The sequence below is a fragment of the Durio zibethinus genome, chromosome 12 (assembly GCF_047325235.1).
Source record: "Durio zibethinus cultivar Kanyao isolate XHJ-2024 chromosome 12, ASM4732523v1, whole genome shotgun sequence".
Classification (NCBI taxonomy): Eukaryota; Viridiplantae; Streptophyta; class Magnoliopsida; order Malvales; family Malvaceae; genus Durio; species Durio zibethinus.
The window spans coordinates 20235622-20255632 of NC_143173.1; the positions used below are offsets into that span (position 1 = coordinate 20235622).

A 20011-nucleotide genomic window follows, 5' to 3' on the forward strand; every position below is an offset into this window, starting at 1 on the left:
CCATGCAATTTGCATTTAAAATACAATGTCCAGCCTCCATTATTTTTTTCTGTACCTTTTAAACTTGTTGCAGGTTATATCTATGCCTTTCATGATGTATGCCTTGTTGCAGGTTATGTCAATCAGTAAGACATGGATTATATCTATGCCTTTTATAATGTAGGAGTTGTTTTTTTTCCTATAGATTATTGTGTGCTCCAGCCATAATTATAAATCAGGTTTTGGTTTACTGGTTTCATATGAATTTCATTTAATAACTAATCATACTTTCCGGAATTATTTATTCCTTTGGGAGTTGATCACACGCAAAAATTAAAAAAAAAAAGGTTATAAAAAAATCAAGTAGGTGAAAGACTTTTCGGTCTTGATTCCATGCATGATTATTTAAAAACATGATTATATGATTATAAAAAGCATGACCCCACTCAACTCTAGAATATTGTGTTTCTATATAAAAATAGTTTTTTTTTTTTGTAATTTTATTAAATTAACACCTAAAATTCTAGAGAAAATAGATCGAACGATAAAATTTTTATTTTATTTTATACTGATAATAAGTAAGAAATAAAAATTTTAAAAATTTTCTATTTACATTAGTACGAAGATGACAGTACTTAATTATAAGCATATTTGATTTAAAGGTAAATGTGACAATCATGCAATTATAAATGTTTATATCATTTTCAGATATATAAATATACATATATATGTATTTATATAATTTTTTCAATTAATATTTTTCATTATTAAAAATTAAGTTTTATTTATCAAAAAATATTATTTATTATTGTATCAAAATAAATACTTATTTAAAAAAAAACAAAATATAATCAAACAATCTCAATTAGCACCAATAAAAAATGGTTGTATCATATCTATGAAATAATATTTCAATGTAGTTTTTTATCAAATTGATGAGATAATATAAATATATAAATTTAATTTTTCAATTTAACCTAAAAATCTTTTAATAATATAATAAATAAAAGTATCATGTTCCTTCTAATGTTTTTTCGGCTACGTCAAATTGGTTAAAATGCTTGAAAAGCGGTTTTATTTTTCACAGTAATCATATAAATATATAAAATTTAAATATTTTGTAATAAATGTCAAGTCTTTTACACATAAATTTTAAATTTATATCTCTTCATTTTATTACATAAATACAATAAATTTTTAGTTACCTATCATTTATATAGATTTTGACTTTTGATTTTCTTCTATTTACGTTTTTAAAATCATTATTTGTTAAAATTCATTACATCTTTGATTTTCTAACGTTTATGTATTTTACTTTTAATTTTCTTATAATTTTTGCTTTTTCATATCTTTCGTTAGGTACGAAAGAGTTATATAAGTATATTTTATATATGTATTATATTTTATTTTCCCTATCGTGAGGTTTTTTATTGTGTTTGCATTTTATAATTTTTTATTTTTTAATCATGATCTATAATTTTTATTTAATATATCAATTATTTTAACCGATTGATTTTTTTTAGTATTCACTTTTTTTTTTGTCATGATCATAATTTTTTTTTATTTCAAATTTACCTTTTAGCCAATTACATTATGTCATGATTGCTAAATTGATTTTTGAAAGAGATTATTAGATTAACAAATTTTTGTATTTGTCAATTGTGGGATATTCATAATTATAAGACTAAACAACGTATTAGCATATAAATGATGTTAGTTGATTAAAAGGTATGTAAATACATTTATTTTTGTTATATTTATATTTATATTTTTTATTTTTTATTTATTTTATAATTTTTTGTACTTATGTAGAGATTTTACATTCATAATATTTTTTGGAGCCGTAATGTATATAGATTGAAGAAAAAGATTCATGAAAGAGGTGTATGTTATATAAAAAAAAATTTTACTGTAAAAAATACATTTATTTTTATTATATTTATATTTATATTTTTTATTATTTATTTATTTTATAATTTTTTGTACTTATGTAGAGATTTTATATTCATAATATTTTTTGGAGCCATAATGTATATAGATTGAAGAATAAGATTCATGAAAGAGGTGTATGTTATATAAAAAAAATTTTTACTGTAAAAAATAAAGATGATTATAAGGTAATTAATGCGAATGATATGATTCATTTTCTTGTTAATACTATCATCAAAGAGATGCTTGATAAAAGTATAAATATTCCATGATATATTTTTTGTTTGTAACCATCTTTTTATGTACATTTAACTAAGTGCTTAATAGTTTCCTTTTTTGATAATTTGTTATGGATTTTGAGATTTTGTGCTTTTCTTTAAAAAATTATATTTCAAAATTTTTTATTAGATATTATTTGTATTGTTTGCATAAATTTATCTCTTCATCAAATTGTTGTGATAAGTCTATTAATTGTGCAGTTTAAGGTTTTTTTTTTTAATATTTTCTATATTGACAATATTATAAGAGTGATGATTTGTTATAAAATTAACTTTTTTATTATTTTTAGAAGTAAATATCTTTTTAATCATCTTACGTACATCGTATATCATTTTAATCATTTAACGTATATCGTATAAGATAATGATTATGTTTAATGATATTTTTTCAATTCCATGTAGATATGAAAATGAGAAAAAAATCCACTTATTAATCTTTAATAAAGTTTTTTATTTAATCATTTATTTGACACAAAAAATAATTTATTTTTAAGAGGATGCAAAAGTTTTTCAATTTCTTGTTGCAAACTTTTATAAAGCTAAAATAAAAGGTTTCATTCTCATAATAATTTTGCATTAATATTATTATATTTTAAAAATTAAAGTAAATAATTAACATTGATTTAAATAAAAATATTTAAAAAAGCATAAAAAATAGGTGTTACTGATGCAAATAACTCAAGATTTTTTTAGATTTTATCATAATTTTAATTATAAAAAATAGAAAAAAAAGTTGAGCACAACTTGTTTCAAATTAGTAGTAAATGACATAACACTCAAAAATATTATTTCTTTTTATTTTTCTTTAAAAACTTTTCAGAATATGTTATATTAAATAACGAGTTATAATTAAAATACTTTCTCCTTTTTGTATGTTTAATGTAGCTAGTTGTTAAAAAATAAATATTTTGTAAAAGTTGAAGAAATAATAATAATATTTTATGATCATTTAATATTTACTTATCATTTTATTGAGTTTCACTAAACTTTTATTTTTTTTATGTAATAACATTAAAATATTAATAGAAATAAATAAATACTGGAGTTGAAAAGATATTTTAATAAATACTTCAAAATGTTTTTATTAGGAACTCTTCCATTAAACATTTATATTATATTTACATAATTATTTAATGATAATTAGGTGAATTTGAATAATAAATTTTTTTATAATTTTTAATTGAAGTATGATTGATTTGCTAAAATTTCTACTTTTTTAAAATTTGTTTCTATCTTGTGAAATAAAATAATAAAACTCATTTTTCAATAAATGTCATGTTACATTGTGTAGTGTTTGTTTACATAAAATTTCATGTGAAGCCTAAGTCCCTAAATTTTATTATATAAAATTCAATCAACCATTTAAATTTTTATTTTTTAGACATTTAGTTTCCTTGCATTTATATAAGTTCTTGACTTTTTATTTTCTTTGCATTTATACTCTTTTCAGTTGTTTCATTAAAATTTTTACAAACTTTTTTATTTGCTTCATGATTTATGATTTTTCTTTTAATTGTTTTGACTATATAAGTTACTTTCCATTTTTCATTGGTTAGACTATTTAAAATTGTAAATGCTTTTCCCTTCTTGAATCTATTTATTCATTCATTATAGGGGTTTTGGTATTTAGTGGCATTTTTTTTTTACGTTTGGCAAGCGTTTATAAAACGTCACTAAAAGATTAGCGGCGCTTGCGAAAAACGCCAGTTAGAGTGCTAGCTATACACTCGTCGTAAAAAATAGTGGCGTTTTTTATAAAATGCCGTTACATTTTTTGTTTTTGTATCTGAAAAATGCTACTATATTAGCATTTGTATATGAAAAAATGCTGTTATATTAGTGGCGTTTGTACGTTTGACACGCCACTAATTTAGTGACATTTTTATTAAAAAAATACCTTTACTTTGGTGGCATTTGTATCACAAAAATACTGCTAATTTAGCTCATTTTCTAGCAAAAGCACTATTACTTTTAGTGACGTTTTATGGTACAAACGTCACTAAATTATTTATTTAGTGACATTTTTGAACACAAATACCGTGAAATTGAGAAATGTATTTTTTTTTAAATAAAAATTTTTTGTTAATATTTATTATTTCATAAACGAGTTTAAATTCATATACTAACATTAATATAAACTTAATTCACGTTCAAATATGCATCTAATTAACGTAAAATTTAATAATTAGTATAATAACATTCAAATTTTTTAATACATTAATAAAATAAAAATTAAAATGTATGAAATTGATGATCGCATACATTTTGAAAACTACCAATTGATGAAGGAATTTTTCTACTTTGGTCACTAGCATTCTTAAGAATCTACTGAATAATAACATATAATTTTTAACATTTCATTGTAAGCTTTTTTGATATTAAGAAATATAAATATATAAAATTTTTAATTTAATTTCCAATTCTAAATTTAATATATATATATAATATTTAAATCAAATAAAAAATTAATCAAAATCAAATTAAACACTACAATTTCAAATCTTGATTATTTATTTTTCAATTCTACTAATGAGTTAGGACAAATTGTAGCTGTTCAACTCAATTATTCAAAACAATATCAGCCTAACCATTTACTATTCCATCAGCTTTTGTTAGTTCTGCATGCGTCCAGAAAGGCACGTGACATATCATTAAGACACCAAAGCCACCTGCAGGTCAGCTGTAAAAATAAAAGATTCCAAAAATCTTTTGACATATCATCATTTCATTAAAAAAGATACGTGAAAAAATTTGAACATTCTGAGCAATTATCTTTAAAATGATTTTATTAGCAATAAAAGTGTAAAAATTAATTTTATTATGATTAAGATACCAAACCTCACCTCATTTTTTTCATTTTGTTTAGTTCGAAAATGGGGTGCCAATTTGAAAATACAGTACTTATCATGATTTTTTGTTCTCCTTCGATTTCATTTTGTATGTTTTTTAATGATTTTTTTGTTAAATAAATTTAATTTTAACAACTTTTTAAAATATATATTAAATCAAAGCTTTTATAAATATATTTAAAATTTTTGAAACTCAATTTTATAATTTTTAATAAAACTAATTAAAATTGAGTTAGCTAAATTAAAATGTTAATAAAAAAATGGAACAGGAAAAATGTATTATAGAAGACAATGAAATCCCTCTGTCTCTTTTATTTTTTTCAATTTTTTTAGATGTTTCAAAATTATATTATATAATGTTTTGAATATTTAAAATTTTTGTTTTTTATATTTTAAAATAATTTTTATGATTTTTTAATTTTTTGATATTAAAAATTATGACACTTTAATTTTATAGAAAAATTTTAAAATTTAATATTAAATATATTAAAATTAAATTTTTTTAAAATTTCGTAAAAATCAAAATATAACAAATGTTTTGAGATGGAAACAGCAATGGTCGAAGGCTCCACGTGTTAGTATGAACCAATTTTTTTTTTTTCTATAACTTCCTTTCAACTGTAGAAAAATTAATTTCGTTTTTCAAGTATGCGACTTTCGCCGTAATTGTTAATTTCGTTTTTGTATGAATTGTATTAATTAATATATTTTAATTATATTAAAATATAATATATTTAAAAAATTCTTTTTGTATTGAATTTGATAGCGAGTAATGTCAATTATTTTGTTAACTTCGATCGGTTTTGTGAGTTTTAATAAAATAATATATTTTAATCTATACGTGAATATTAAATATATTTTAAAATTTTTATTTATTTTTTGTTATTTAATTATTTTTAATTTAATACAAATAAAATTAATTAATAAAATTATTTTTAAAAATTAATTTTTTTATTTTTTCAAACCAAATTTTGTATTTTGTATGTTGTTTTTCGAGCCAAAATTTATAAATATTTTAATTTTTTTTAGAAAAATAATTATGCTTCTTTTATAAAATTTAATAATCATAAAATCTTAGTTAGTTTTTTCATCATTTTATTTTTATCTTAATATTTATATAAAAAAATACTTATTTAATATGATATGATTAGATTAAATATTTAAAAATATTATAAAAAATTTATGATATTATTTTTATGCTTTAAATTAATTTATTTAATTTTTAAAAATATTAGATATTTGTTTTATAAATTAATAATAATATTATAGTATACAAATTTATATATATTTATAAATATATTTATACTAAATTAAAAAATTTAAAATAATATGTCAAAAAGACTGATGCTTATATATATCGTTTTTTTTTTTAAATTAAAATATTATTTGATACGATCAACCTTGACTCCAACACAACTAATGTTCAACGTAATTCGATTCTGGTAGTTTCCCATTTGACGCGAGAATTCTTGAAATAAAGTGAGGTTCTTTAATTTATTTAATTATATTATTATTTTTGAAAAGAAGTGAGGTTCCTTTGACATGGAGACGAATGAGTGAGGACAAATTTGAATTGTTCATCCCAATTATTCAAACTCAGACATTATTATTAAATTATTCATACACCAGCTGTCATTAACACTGCATTTAAAACCCTAGTGGCCCTGCTATAAAAGTAAAATGATTCCCAAAATTACTGTTCAGAAGAAAAAGACTCCACAAAAATTAATCTCCACCGACAGAAACAGACGTCTTACAACTTTCTTTTTAAAAATCCACAATGAAATTTGATTATTTGATTGTGAATATTCAAGTGAAAGGATTAAAGGATAAATTAAATAAAAATTAAATAAAAACTCTTTTTTGAATATTCTCTACTTTCAATTACTTCTTCTAAGCAATTAAATTTATTTTTATTTTTTTATTGTTATTCATAATTAAAACAATACTAATTTGTAAAAAATTATAAAATAAACTAAAAATAATTTAGGTTTATTAAATATTAGTAAATTATTAATTTATGTTATTTTTTTAAAATTAATATTTAAAAATAAAATATTAATTTAAATTATTTTTTATTAAAATCAATTTGAGTCATTTTGAATACTCAAATTAATTTAAAGTCACGTTATTTACGAATTCGAATTACTTTTAGATCAAATTGAGTGAGCTCAAATTATCAACTTTTTCGATTAAATTTAATTCGTTGAATTCAACCCATTTATTTTTCAAACACCATTTCCTTTTGTTAAAAACATCTTTGTCAACTTTTGTTAGTGGCAATTCCACTTTAGTTTGTCGCAATTATTGCGTCTGCAAGTAGGACAAACCATAGCCTTAGGAAGGCTAGCATTAGCAACGAAAAGAGTTTCCAAAAATATAGTATCATATAATATAGTCTCCAATAATACTATTTACTTGTATTTAATTTGACATTATTACATTATTTGTATTAATATGTTTAAATTTAGTGATTAAAATATTTAAAAATAAAAAAAAATCGAATTTGCGAATAAATTTTCCAAGGATTAATATATAATTCATGATTTTCTCGTCAATTTTTTTTTAGACATGCATTTAAAATTTTTTATGCCTTTTTACTGAATTATCCAGCACACTATTATTTTAAAAATCACAAATAAAAAAATATATAGGATGACAATAGAATTAGCAAATATATATACACCAAATCTGTTGATAAAACTTGGGAAGTAATTGAACGTATATATTTCCCCTATTTCAACATTCAAACATGGAAATTACCAAGAAAAGGGGAGTTAAGGGGGTGGGGGTTTTGTTGTGTAGTATCGATGAAATTGCAGAAAGAACTCAATTGAAATCCCCTTTTTTACCAAAAGCCCGCAGTGGCAGTGCTAGTGCGTTCAAAAAGTTGAAGCCGCGTTAATGTGGGTCCAATATTGACTTGTAAAAGATTCCGCAAAATCAACGAGCAAAAGAAACATAAAGAAACAAAAAATCATCCATACATTACAATTCATCTTTATCCAACTTCACTTTCTTCCGTTAACTCAAACTCTTTTCTCAATTTTCTCTACTCTCATTTCTTCATATAATTTCTTGCAACAACGCAATCCAGCCATGTCTTTGCTTGGAGCCCTGTCCGCTGTACGAGAAGTTGTTGTCTCCAAGTTCTTTGACTGTCTCCTAGACAAGTTGATTTCTTCTGAATTCCTGCAATTTGTTAGTGAAAAACAGATTCAAGAAGAGCTCGAAAAGTTGAAGAAGGAATTGCTGAAGATTCGTGCGCTGCTTGATGATGCTGAAGAGAGACAGATCAAAGATCAATCTGTGAAAATCTGGTTGTCAGACCTTCAAAACTTGGCATACGATGTGGATGACATTGTGGACGAGCTTGAAACCGAAAGTGCCAGGCGCAATTTGATGTTGGAACGTCGTGGTAGCTCAAGTAAGAAACGCAGATTCATTTCTGATCCACTCATCAGTGTTTTCAGTAACAGCGGCATGATGTCAAACATAAAAGCTATCACTGTCAGATTGACAGATTTAGAGCCTCAGAAAAATCAGTTGCAACTGAGAATAATTGACTGCTCGAAATCCAACAGAATAAAAGAAAGGCAGCAGCCTACTTCTCTGGAGATCGAAACTCAGGTGTATGGCAGAGACAAAGACAAGGAGACAATACTTGAATTGGTCTTCAACGGTGATGATGACGGAAATTTTGTGATTCCCATCGTTGGAATGGGAGGGATCGGTAAGACAACCTTGGCCCAACTTGTTTACAATGATGCTACTGTTCACGATCATTTTGATCTCAAAGCATGGGTTTGTGTTTCCGATGATTTTGATGTCACAAGAATAACAAAAGCAATTTTCCAAGCAGTCACTTCAGAGCCATGTAATGACAATGATTTGAATTTGCTTCAAAGAAAATTAAAGGAGAAGTTGTCAGGGAAAAAATTTTTGATTGTTTTGGATGACGTCTGGAACGAGAACTATCATGACTGGACCATTTTACAATCTCCTTTTCTAACAAGGACTCCGGGAAGCAAAATTATCGTGACAACAAGAAGTTTTGCTGTTTCATCTACAATGGGTGCTTCTCTTGCTCATTCTTTACAAGTTTTGTCAGAAGATGATTGTTTGTCTGTATTTGCTCAACATGCATTGGGAACAAAAGATTTTGGAGTACATCCAAATCTAAAAGAAGTTGCTGAGAAAATTGTGAGGAAGTGCAATGGCTTGCCTTTGGCCGCTAAAACCCTTGGAGGCTTGCTTAGTACTAATGTTGACCTTGATGCTTGGGAAAAAATATTGGAGAGTGAGATATGGAAGCTATCAGACCATCAGTGTGGTATAATTCCAGCTCTTCAATTGAGTTACCATCATCTTCCTCCACATTTGAAGCGGTGCTTTGCATATTGCTCCATTCTTCCTAAGGACTATGAATTTCAAGAGAGAGAAATAATCTTGTTATGGAGGGCAGAGGGCTTTTTACAAGGAGCAAGAGATAAGCATAGCATTGAAGATCTAGGCCACAAGTATTTTAGAGATCTAGTATCGAGGTCTCTTTTGCAAATATCAAACAAAGATAGATCTCGATTTGTTATGCATGACCTCATCAATGATTTGGCTCGATCAGTTGCCGGAGAAATATGCTTCAGAATAGAGGGTGATCAGCAAATTTCAGAGCATGCTCGCCACTTATCTTACATTGGTGGTGAGTATGATGGCATAAAAAAATTTGAGGGCATCAGTAAAGCGCAATATTTACGTACTTTTTTGCCATTTAGGTTTTCTAATTATATGTGTGACTACATAACTAATGATGTTCTAATGCATTTGTTGCCAAATTTGAGATGCCTAAGGGTGCTTTCTTTGAAAGGGTATCTTATCTGGGAGTTACCAGATTTTATCAGAGATTTAAAACACTTACGGTACCTAGATTTTTCTGGCACTCGTATTAAATGCTTGCCGGAGTCCATAAGTACCCTCTATAATTTAGAAACCCTTCTATTAAGGGAGTGTCAGATGCTTGAAAAGCTACCTTCAGATATGGAAAACCTAGTCAACCTATGTTATCTTGATATCACAGGTGCAGTTGGATTAGAAGGCATGCCAAGTAATTTTTGCACGCTAAGTGATCTTCAAACACTATCCAATTTTGTTTTGCAAAAGGGCAAAGGATGTCAAATAAGGGAGCTAGATGGTTTATCAAATCTCAAAGGTCAACTTTGTATTTCAGGGTTAGAGAATGTGGTTGAACCTCAAGATGCATTGAAGGCTAAGTTACATGATAAGTTAGGACTGGATCAGTTAGAATTGATGTGGAGTGATGATTTTGAGAATAGAAATAGAGAAATCGAAACAAAAGTGTTGGATTTACTTCATCCTTCCAGAATGCTTAAGGAGCTTGTCCTCAAGTTTTATTATGGTGTGAGGTTGGCGGTATGGATAGGGGATTCTTCATTCAATAAGTTACTATCAATATGCCTTGAATGTTGTCCAAATTGCACATCATTGCCATCAATTGGGCAATTGCCATTGTTGAAAAAATTATGCATCAAGGGATTGGACAATGTAACTAGCGTGGGAGTTGAGTTCTTTGGAAAGAATGCACCAAATGCATTTCCTTCATTGGAGACTTTAGAATTTGAAAAGATGCCTAAATGGGAGAATTGGAACTTTTGTGAAGTTAACGAGGAAGCTAAGAAGTTTTCTAATCTTCGTGAGCTTCGTATTGTGAATTGTCCGGAACTGTTGGGGAGTATACCGGAAAATCTTCTTTCTTTGGAGAAACTTGTGATTTGTGATTGTAAGAAATTGGTGATTTCAATTCAAAACCTTCCAATGCTTTCAGAATTGGATATTGAAGGGTGCCAGGAGGTAGTTTATAAAGGTTTTGTAGACGGCAGCTCATTAAAAAAAGTCTGTTTTTCAAGAATTCCCAAGTTTACTTGTGCAGCAGAATGGTTGACGTTAGGATCAATAAAAGTGGAATCCCTTAAGATCGAAGATTGTGAGGAATTGTGCTCTTTGCAAGAGAACAGTTGGGGATTGCTAACTCAGTCGATGTCACTTGGTGAATTGAGTATTGGAAAGTGGTCACAACTTGTCTCCATAGGGGCAGAGGAGGAAAGAGAAGAATTGATGCAATTGAAGATCCCTTGTACCATTCAAAAACTGACAATAACGGATTGTGAAAGGTTAGAAAAGCTATCAACAACTTTGCACTACGTATCATCACTTAGGTTTTGGTCTTGCCCAAATCTGATTTCTCTTTCAAACAACAATTTGCCTTCGAATCTAAAAATCCTAGACATTGGTTGTTGTAGAAATATACAGTGTTTGTTCGAAGAGGGAGAGAATGTTAACATCGGCAGTGTATGTCTTCTTGAGCAGTTGAATATTAGCAACTGTGCATCTCTGATTTCTCTTTCAAAGTACAATTTGCCTTCGAATCTCAAAAGCCTAGCGATTAGTGATTGTAAAAATTTACGGTGTTTGTTGGAAGAGGGAGAGAATATTAACCTCAGCAGTGCATGTCTTCTTGAACGGTTGTATGTTTACAATTGTCCATCTCTGGTATCTTTATCATCAAGAGGGGAGTTACCCACGAGGCTTAAACGACTTGAAATATACGGTTGTGAAAAGCTAGAGTTCATAGCTCAAGAAATTCAAGATAACTCTTCTCTTGAAGGTATTAGTATCTTTGGGTGTGGTAATATTAAGTATTTACCTCAAGGCCTGAACAGGCTCAGCCATCTCCAGCGCATAGACGTATGGAATTGTTCAAATTTGGTTTCCTTTCCAGAAAGTGGTTTGCCCACCTCAAACCTCAAAGTCCTCCGCCTCCGTTCATGTGAAAAACTCCAAACTCTGCCCGACGGTATTCACAACCTCAGCTGTCTAGAAGAATTAGAAATAAATAATTGTTCAATTCTGACATCCTTCCCAGAAGAGGGCATTCCTACAAATCTCAAACGTCTTGCCATCGAAGGACCCAACATCTGTAAGCCACTAATTGATTGGGGATTGCATAGACTTACTTCTCTTAAAGTTCTCTCGATAGAAAATGGGTGCCCCGATGCAGTGTTGTTTCCACAAGAAGAGATAGGAATGACGCTACCCTGCTCTCTCACCTCTCTCGGCATCATCAATTTCCCAAAACTAGAAACCCTATCCTCCAAGGGCTTTCAGGACCTCACCTTTCTGGAGTTCTTGTCTATCGATTCTTGCCCAAACCTCAAGTCTCTTCCGGAAAAGGAGATGCTTTCTTCGCTTTTGGAACTATTTATTTGGAGTTGTCCAGTGCTAAAAGAACGGTGTGGAAGGGATAACGGACCAGAGTGGTCAAAGATAGCCCTTATACCTTGTGTGCAAATTGATCACAGCAACGTCTATGATTCCAGCTAATTCTGTTTCAGAGGATAATGGTTCAGACAATAATTCTTCAGGGCAGCAAAGTTGACAAGAAAGTTAACGACTCAAAGTCGCAAGTATGTCAATTTCAAATTTATTATAACCCTTACAAAATTTTTTTGTTATTATATTCCTTACAAATTCAAATTTATACACTAAAAAGAAAGGAAAACACTTTGAATTTATTTTATTAATCTTCAGACATTTAATTATTTTTACGTTCATAGTCCTTCGATTTTTTTGCATTAATTCAAAAAAAATTGAGATTTTTGGTTATTTTTGCAGGATATGATATTAACTATGACCTTATCTACAAAATGCTTGTTATCTGCAGAGGGTAAAGATTGAAGTTTCAGAAAAGGATTTTCTTTGGTTTTTTGGGTAAGTAAAGTGATTTTTTCTTTTTTCTATAAATAAAGTCATTTCATAGCAAACCATCCATGCTTTGGCATTAAATTGAAACCTTTTACGCAAAAACCTACCAATTTTGATAACACACGTATAGCTCTTTCTATTTTCAATCCAAATATTTACTATTTTGGAGCATTAGCAAATTTTTTTTTATCATATTAATGGTTGAATTGAAATACTAAAGTAGAGGCTGGTCAAGTTGACCATGACATTTTTATCCTTGTTTTAAACTATGATTTAGTCTATTTGGTTTTTGTAGGACCTACCAACTATGGATGTCTGGAAGGTTGAATGATCCGTGAGACCATAGCTGCAGTTGTGAAAATAACATTGGTTGCATCTGGAAACTCATCTTCTTTAATCAATAGTTCCGAACTAGTATAACTAAAGGTTCTTTCATTTTATTGAAAAGAATCAGAAAATCCAGGTATGTCTTTTTGAAAACAATAATTTTTTCACGTTAACAATATTTTTGGGATAATTTTACGTGTTTTAATTTCTTCTATAGTTATTGGACATGTAATTATTGGGAGTTATGATCCATCACTGCAACATTTTAAGACGCCCTCATTGTTTGTTCTTGCAGAGTTCCTGAGCTCAACTGTGAAATAACGGCCTATCATCTATGAATACATGGATAAAGGATTCATCTATTACTTGAAGGTGGAAAAAAAACAACCATTTCATCTCGCCGAGAAGAAAATGGCACAAGTAAAGAGTATACCTTCTTCCATATTTGTAATGAAACCTAAGTATGGAAGTTAAAAGTTCCTTTTTATTCTTCTCTTTTACACTACTTTTAATAACCTTCATTATTTATATATTTATAATTGTACATTGCTAATAGAATGGTGCAAAGCAAGGTGATAAAGAACAAGAGTGGCTCAACACTGTCCACGTGCTCTTTTCCAAATTGATGATAGTTTCATCTGTTATCAAGAGGAACTTGACTGAAACCAATTAGACCCACGTATGACAATTTGGAAATGCATTGGAATAGTTGTAACACTTAGAACTTTAGGAGGATTTTGGTCCACAATTATATGTGATATTGCATATAAAAAACAATTTTGAGAAATTTGCATTGCCAGTGACCAATTCTTGCATATGTTACATGTGGCATAGAAAGGTTTAGTTTATTTGATTATATTTCAAAGATGAAATTGATTGTATATTCATCTATGATCCAGAGACGACAAATGGAAAGCTGTTTAATCTCTGAAAAGTAAAGGGAAGAATGAATGACTACAAATTTACATTATCCTTTGCTTATACTTAAGGTTAGGTATTTCAATTTGGAAAAGCTTTTCCACTTTCTTCCTAATGGATTTCCAATTCCAAAAAACAATGCTGTTCATCCTACTTCCATTTTGAAGCTTATACGATATTATCATTGTTCATTTTTCAGGGTATGCGGGGAGTCTGTACCACCTGTCACATGGATCTTTATCTGGTGTCTGTCTTTCCTGTCAATTTGATTTTCATCCTTTTTGTAGTATGAAATGACATTAATTAGAACCTGCATCCCAACTTTGAGTTAGGAAAAAGGAAACTGATAATTTTCTGTTTACAGGCATTCATTGAAGTTGCGGAATGTGCGAGACAGTGTAGATGGTAAGAAGCTAGTTTTATTTAATGTTCAGCTGTTTACATGTTTATAGCTTCTTTTTGTACTTCAATTTCAGTAATTTCAAACCAATTGGAGCTCAATGAAGGTCTACAAGCTAGTCCAATACTGAAACATGGTGTGAAAATGGATAATGGGAGGAAGAGATATTAATTACCAACAGAAATAATACTTTTTCTGATATAAAATTAAAAATTTTGCTAATTCTGAAACCTTTGATAAAGTCTTTTATTCCTAAATTACTTCTTATTTGCATGTTAAATTACAAAACTTTATTATTAATTGCTTTAATTGATAGATATTTTAAAAACTGTTTTATGTTTTCATATCATTTGATTATTTCTCAAAGAAAGAGTATTTGTTCTTATTGCATGTTGTTTAACCTATAGATTACAATTTCTAAGAAATTGATGTGAAACCTTTAATTTTTTTTCTATTTTTTTTATAAGATTGTAATAAAACTTGAACCAGGGAACTTAAAGAAGATAAAAAATGGTAAGTGGCAGTGCGGCACAGATACTGTTTCTTACCAGAACAGGCAATGCAGGACATATGTTGTTTCTTACCAGACCAACTGTACAGATGCATTGAGCTTATGCTTTATGGAGAAGCTTCCCTGCCTGTGCCTCAATGTCTGAGAAATGTAGATACTGTACCAGCAGTGACGTTGAACCTAGGCATCAGTATGTGACACCATTGATGCAATGACTAAAAGAAACACCTAAGCTTGTTCTCTTCTTTTCCACTAAACCATCTTAACTGGTTGAGTTTTTCTTTGTAGTCAATCCATGCCATTGTTTTAAGCCGTCGGTAAAAGTGGGTACTATTTTGTTTGGAGACATGATGTATCCTGGTTACAAGCATGTTAAACCACTTAAAAGGTAGCTAGTAACGAAATACAGATTTCTTGCTTTATGATTTTTGGTAGCATGGAGATGCTGATAATTATGATTTGCTTCTGAAATTCAAATCTTGAAGAAAGTATCTGAAGTAATCTTGATGTTTTGAAATTGATTTTGTGGGCAGTGTGCAAGGTTTACAAATTACAATCTGTGTACATTGTGATTACTGTAGCAGGCTAACGCAAGTCGGAGATCAGGTATATTTCAAATCTAAACAATATTTTGTTCCATCTTATTTGAATAAGTAAATCAAAGTTCCAGACCATTAATCCTGCTTCTTGAAATACAAGAACTCTTGGATCTCCATGTGGATTTGGCTTTCTGGCCTATAAAAGGACTATAAGGGTTTACGAAGAGGTTAGTAAATTCTACGAGACTTTTACATGTTATCTATATTTACATAAATGAAAGAGAAATGGACTATACTAAGCTTTGATTGACTTAAATACATGTTATCTTTTAAATACGTGGAGGTTTAATTTGATTATTGATGTTCGTTGCAGTTCAAATTACAGAAGCTGTTGTTCTACAAAAGCAAATGAAGTTTAGAAATGCAAATAGAAACAATTTGCAACAATCACCAAATCTAGGTAGGTAGAAGGACAATGCTACTCTGATTCCTCTGCTGCCACTACCATTCACCATAGCCTTGTGCAGCTTGATCGGCTAATATCAACTTCTTTGCCTTGATCAGAACTGAAATGATAAATGATGAGAGATAACAATGATAATAATATCAGTGGCACTGTCATATTGAATTTTCAATTTCCTTTTTACTGTTTCATGTGCTTGGAAAATATTTTTATTTGCTTCGACTTGATATTTTATGAGATTATTTTTTAACTTTTCATGAGATTGTGTCTGTGTGCTAGGTGATGATTATGATTCAACTTTAAGACAGATCTACATATATAGATAATGTTCATAGATACTCAAAATTCTTTAAAACACTCTTTTTGTCAATAAAATTAGTAAATTTATCAATTTTTTTTTATCTGTTATAAGTGAACACTTCAATAAAAAAAATCTTATATCCGTCATTGATTCAACACTGCCAATTTTGGTTTAATGCACATATATTAGACTATGTACGAAGCATACCTTCCATTGTAACCCTGTGAAGACATGGGATCCCATTCTCTGCTGTTATGGACCTTGCAATCACAACCATTACTTCATCAACTTACTTCGGCTAGTCCCAAGCAATGCTAAATGCATTTTGCTGTTGTTGAAACTGGGTTCAGTTTCTTACTTTCTTTTACACCCTCAGCAACCAAGAGCTTTGGCATAAAGAATTAAGCTGTCAATCTATACAGAATATAATTTTGAAAATTCATTTTGTCCCATTTTGAGAAGTTTGTTCAATGTTAATGCAATAGTCTCAAGGCATTGGAAGGTTAATTCTAATCTTGTATTCAGTGAAAACATTTTAAAAAATTGTATGATTTATGTTTGTTTCTAGTCTGTACCAATGTTGATGGTAGATTTTTTGCACTAGAAATGCTACAATTATGGAATTAGGAAAGATTTAGTGCTAACACTGTAAAAAAATTGAAGGGCCTCCATATTTAATATACGTAGGACTCTTATATCAATTTAAAATTAATTGCTTTTATTATTTGCAGAACTTCCTCCTTGTATCCATCCATAACCCGGTAACCTTCTGTGATATAACTCTAGCCAGCCTAAAATTGCGATCTTGCAGGCTATCGACAGTGAGGGCAATCTCTTGCATCTGAAATGAGAGCATTGCTTGTGCTAGATCAGTTTCTTGCAGCCATTTTTTTTATGACTGAAACTTTCATTGGCATTGGGCCTCATAATTTGGAACCCATTTTCAAATCCTATCATATATCAGATGTCATGCTTTATGATTTTTCACAATAATGACTCAAGTCCATGGGTCAAGACAGAAATGTCAGGATAGGAGAAGGGCTTGCTTGACAGCCCAACGTCCTTGACTTGGGGACTAATGGGCACCCACCACGCTCATTAAATCTGTCAACTTGCGCTTATTTTTTGAAATGGTCCCTTCTCAAGGACAATGGCCATTGAATTGGTTGCTGCCTCAAGAACAGATAATGTTTTGGCATTGCTGTTAAAGTGTTAATACAATAGACTTTGATGTACTAACATAACTGAAGTAGGCCAAGTGTGTATTGCAAACTCCCTAACTTGATGTGTTTGTTTGTTGTTCTTCCTTGTTGCATATGCAAAGATAGATTTACAGTTGATTGGCCCAGAGGGAGATTGACGGTTAAATTTGGAATAAAGAGAATGATAGGCTGATGCATTAATTTCCTCGAGAGGAACTTTTATGAAAAAAGGTAAGAGAACTATTAAGGGAATAATTATAAGATACACTAACCAAACTTACTAAATAAATTCTTCAAAATTTCCAACCCCAATCAGTCATCCATTTATAGGAAAAAATAAGCATATCAATTAGTAAGGCATGGAATAGATGGAATATTTTTTATTTTCATTTTGTGTTTTTTATATTATATTTCTTTTTACATTCATACCTAATGAATATTTTAAATTCATTCACATCTTCATCCTTGTAAGTATTTAATAGATATGTGTAATTTCATATTTATAACTTTTATATAATTTTTTATAAATAAATATTTTAAATATAAATATGTTAATTCTAATTAATTTAAAATAAAATTTATATTATTAAATGAAAAATTAATTTATTAAATATATTAAATATATATAGAATATAGGTATGGAGCATGTGTTATATATAAAAATTTATGAAGAGCTTAGTTCTTTCTCCAAGACTTTTACATGTTATCTATATTTACATAATTGAAAGAGCAGAAATTATTGAATTATTACAACCCGAGTCTGAGTACAAAAAATGTTTATTCTAGACTGAAAGAGATGATAAAAGAAAAAGAAAAAGATTCAATTTTCTTCACAAATATTCAACTTTATGTTAAAATAGCACAATGGACAATAGTGAAAAGCGAGGGAACAGAGGTTCAAAGAACTGTGACAGACTTGTTGCTCAATCGCTTTTAAAATAAAGGGTTTTCCATGCAATTTGCATTTAAAATACAATGTCCAGCCTCCATTATTTTTTTCTGTACCTTTTAAACTTGTTGCAGGTTATATCTATGCCTTTCATGATGTATGCCTTGTTGCAGGTTATGTCAATCAGTAAGGCATGGATTATATCTATGCCTTTTATAATGTAGGAGTTGTTTTTTTTCCTATAGATTATTGTGTGCTCCAGCCATAATTATAAATCAGGTTTTGGTTTACTGGTTTCATGTGAATTTCATTTAATAACTAATCACACTTTCCGGAATTATTTATTCCTTTGGGAGTTGATCACACGCAAAAATTAAAAAAAAAAAAAAGGTTATAAAAAAATCAAGTAGGTGAAAGACTTTTCGGTCTTGATTCCATGCATGATTATTTAAAAAACATGATTATATGATTATAAAAAGCATGACCCCACTCAACTCTAGAATATTGTGTTTCTATATAAAAATAGTAATTTTTTTTTGTAATTTTAGTAAATTAACACCTAAAATTCTAGAGAGAAGAGATCGAACGATAAAATTTTTATTTTATTTTATACTGATAATAAGTAAGAAATAAAAATTTTAAAAATTTTCTATTTACATTAATACGAAGATGACAATACTTAATTATAAGCATATTTGATTTAAAGGTAAATGTGACAATCATGCAATTATAAATGTTTATATCATTTTCAGATATATACACATATAAATATACATATATATGTATTTATATAATTTTTTCAATTAATATTTTTCATTATTAAAAATTAAGTTTTATTTATCAAAAAATATTATTTATTATTGTATCAAAATAAATACTTATTTAAAAAAAAACAAAATATAAACAAACAATCTCAATTAGCACCAATAAAAAATGGTTGTATCATATCTTTGAAATAATATTTCAATGTAGTTTTTTATCAAATTGATGAGATAATATAAATATATAAATTTAATTTTTCAATTTAACCTAAAAATATTTTAATAATATAATAAATAAAAGTATCATGTTCCTTCTAATTTTTTTCGGCTACGTCAAATTGGTTAAAATGCTTGAAGAGCGGTTTTATTTTTCACAGTAATCATATAAATATATAAAATTTAAATATTTTGTAATAAATGTCAAGTCTTTTACACATAAATTTTAAATTTATATCTCCTAATCTTATTACATAAATACAATAGATTTTTAGTTACCTAGCATTTATATAGATTTTGACTTTTGATTTTCTTCTTATGTTTTTTAAAATCATTATTTGTTAAAATTCATTACATCTTTGATTTTCTAACGTGTATGTTTTTCATTTTTAATAGTCTTATAATTTTTTCTTTTTCATATCTTTTGTTAGGTACGAAAGAGTTATATAAGTATATTTTATATATGTATTATATTTTATTTTCTCTATCATGACGTTTTTTATTGTGTTTGTATTTTGTAATTTTTTATTTTTTAATCATGATCTATAATTTGTTTATTTAGTATATCAATTATTTTAACCGATTGATTTTTTTAGTATTCACATTTTTTTTGTCATGATCATAATTTTTTTTATTTTCAAATTTACCTTTTAGCCAATTACAATATGCCATG

At 28.1% G+C, this 20011-nt stretch overlaps 1 protein-coding gene across 7 annotated transcripts; it reads left to right on the top strand.

Moving 5' to 3' along the window:
* Positions 1–8026: 8026 nt before the first annotated feature.
* Positions 8027–16226, top strand: LOC149515866 (putative disease resistance RPP13-like protein 1). 7 transcript variants are annotated; one of them, XM_089741079.1, is made up of 13 exons: positions 8027–12513; positions 12722–12817; positions 13107–13274; positions 13434–13558; positions 14038–14127; positions 14256–14300; positions 14421–14461; positions 14946–14969; positions 15057–15157; positions 15256–15355; positions 15501–15573; positions 15667–15733; positions 15880–16226. In XM_089741079.1, the coding sequence occupies exon 1, from the start codon at positions 8135–8137 to the stop codon at positions 12428–12430; it is 4296 nt and encodes a 1431-aa protein (XP_089597205.1). In that variant the 5' UTR covers positions 8027–8134; the 3' UTR covers positions 12431–12513; positions 12722–12817; positions 13107–13274; positions 13434–13558; positions 14038–14127; positions 14256–14300; positions 14421–14461; positions 14946–14969; positions 15057–15157; positions 15256–15355; positions 15501–15573; positions 15667–15733; positions 15880–16226. The 7 variants fall into 7 exon arrangements, with proteins under 7 accessions (XP_089597205.1, XP_089597200.1, XP_089597202.1 ...); XM_089741074.1 differs by having other exon boundaries at positions 13434–13817; positions 14924–15157; XM_089741076.1 differs by having other exon boundaries at positions 13434–13565; positions 14946–15157.
* Positions 16227–20011: the final 3785 nt, after the last annotated feature.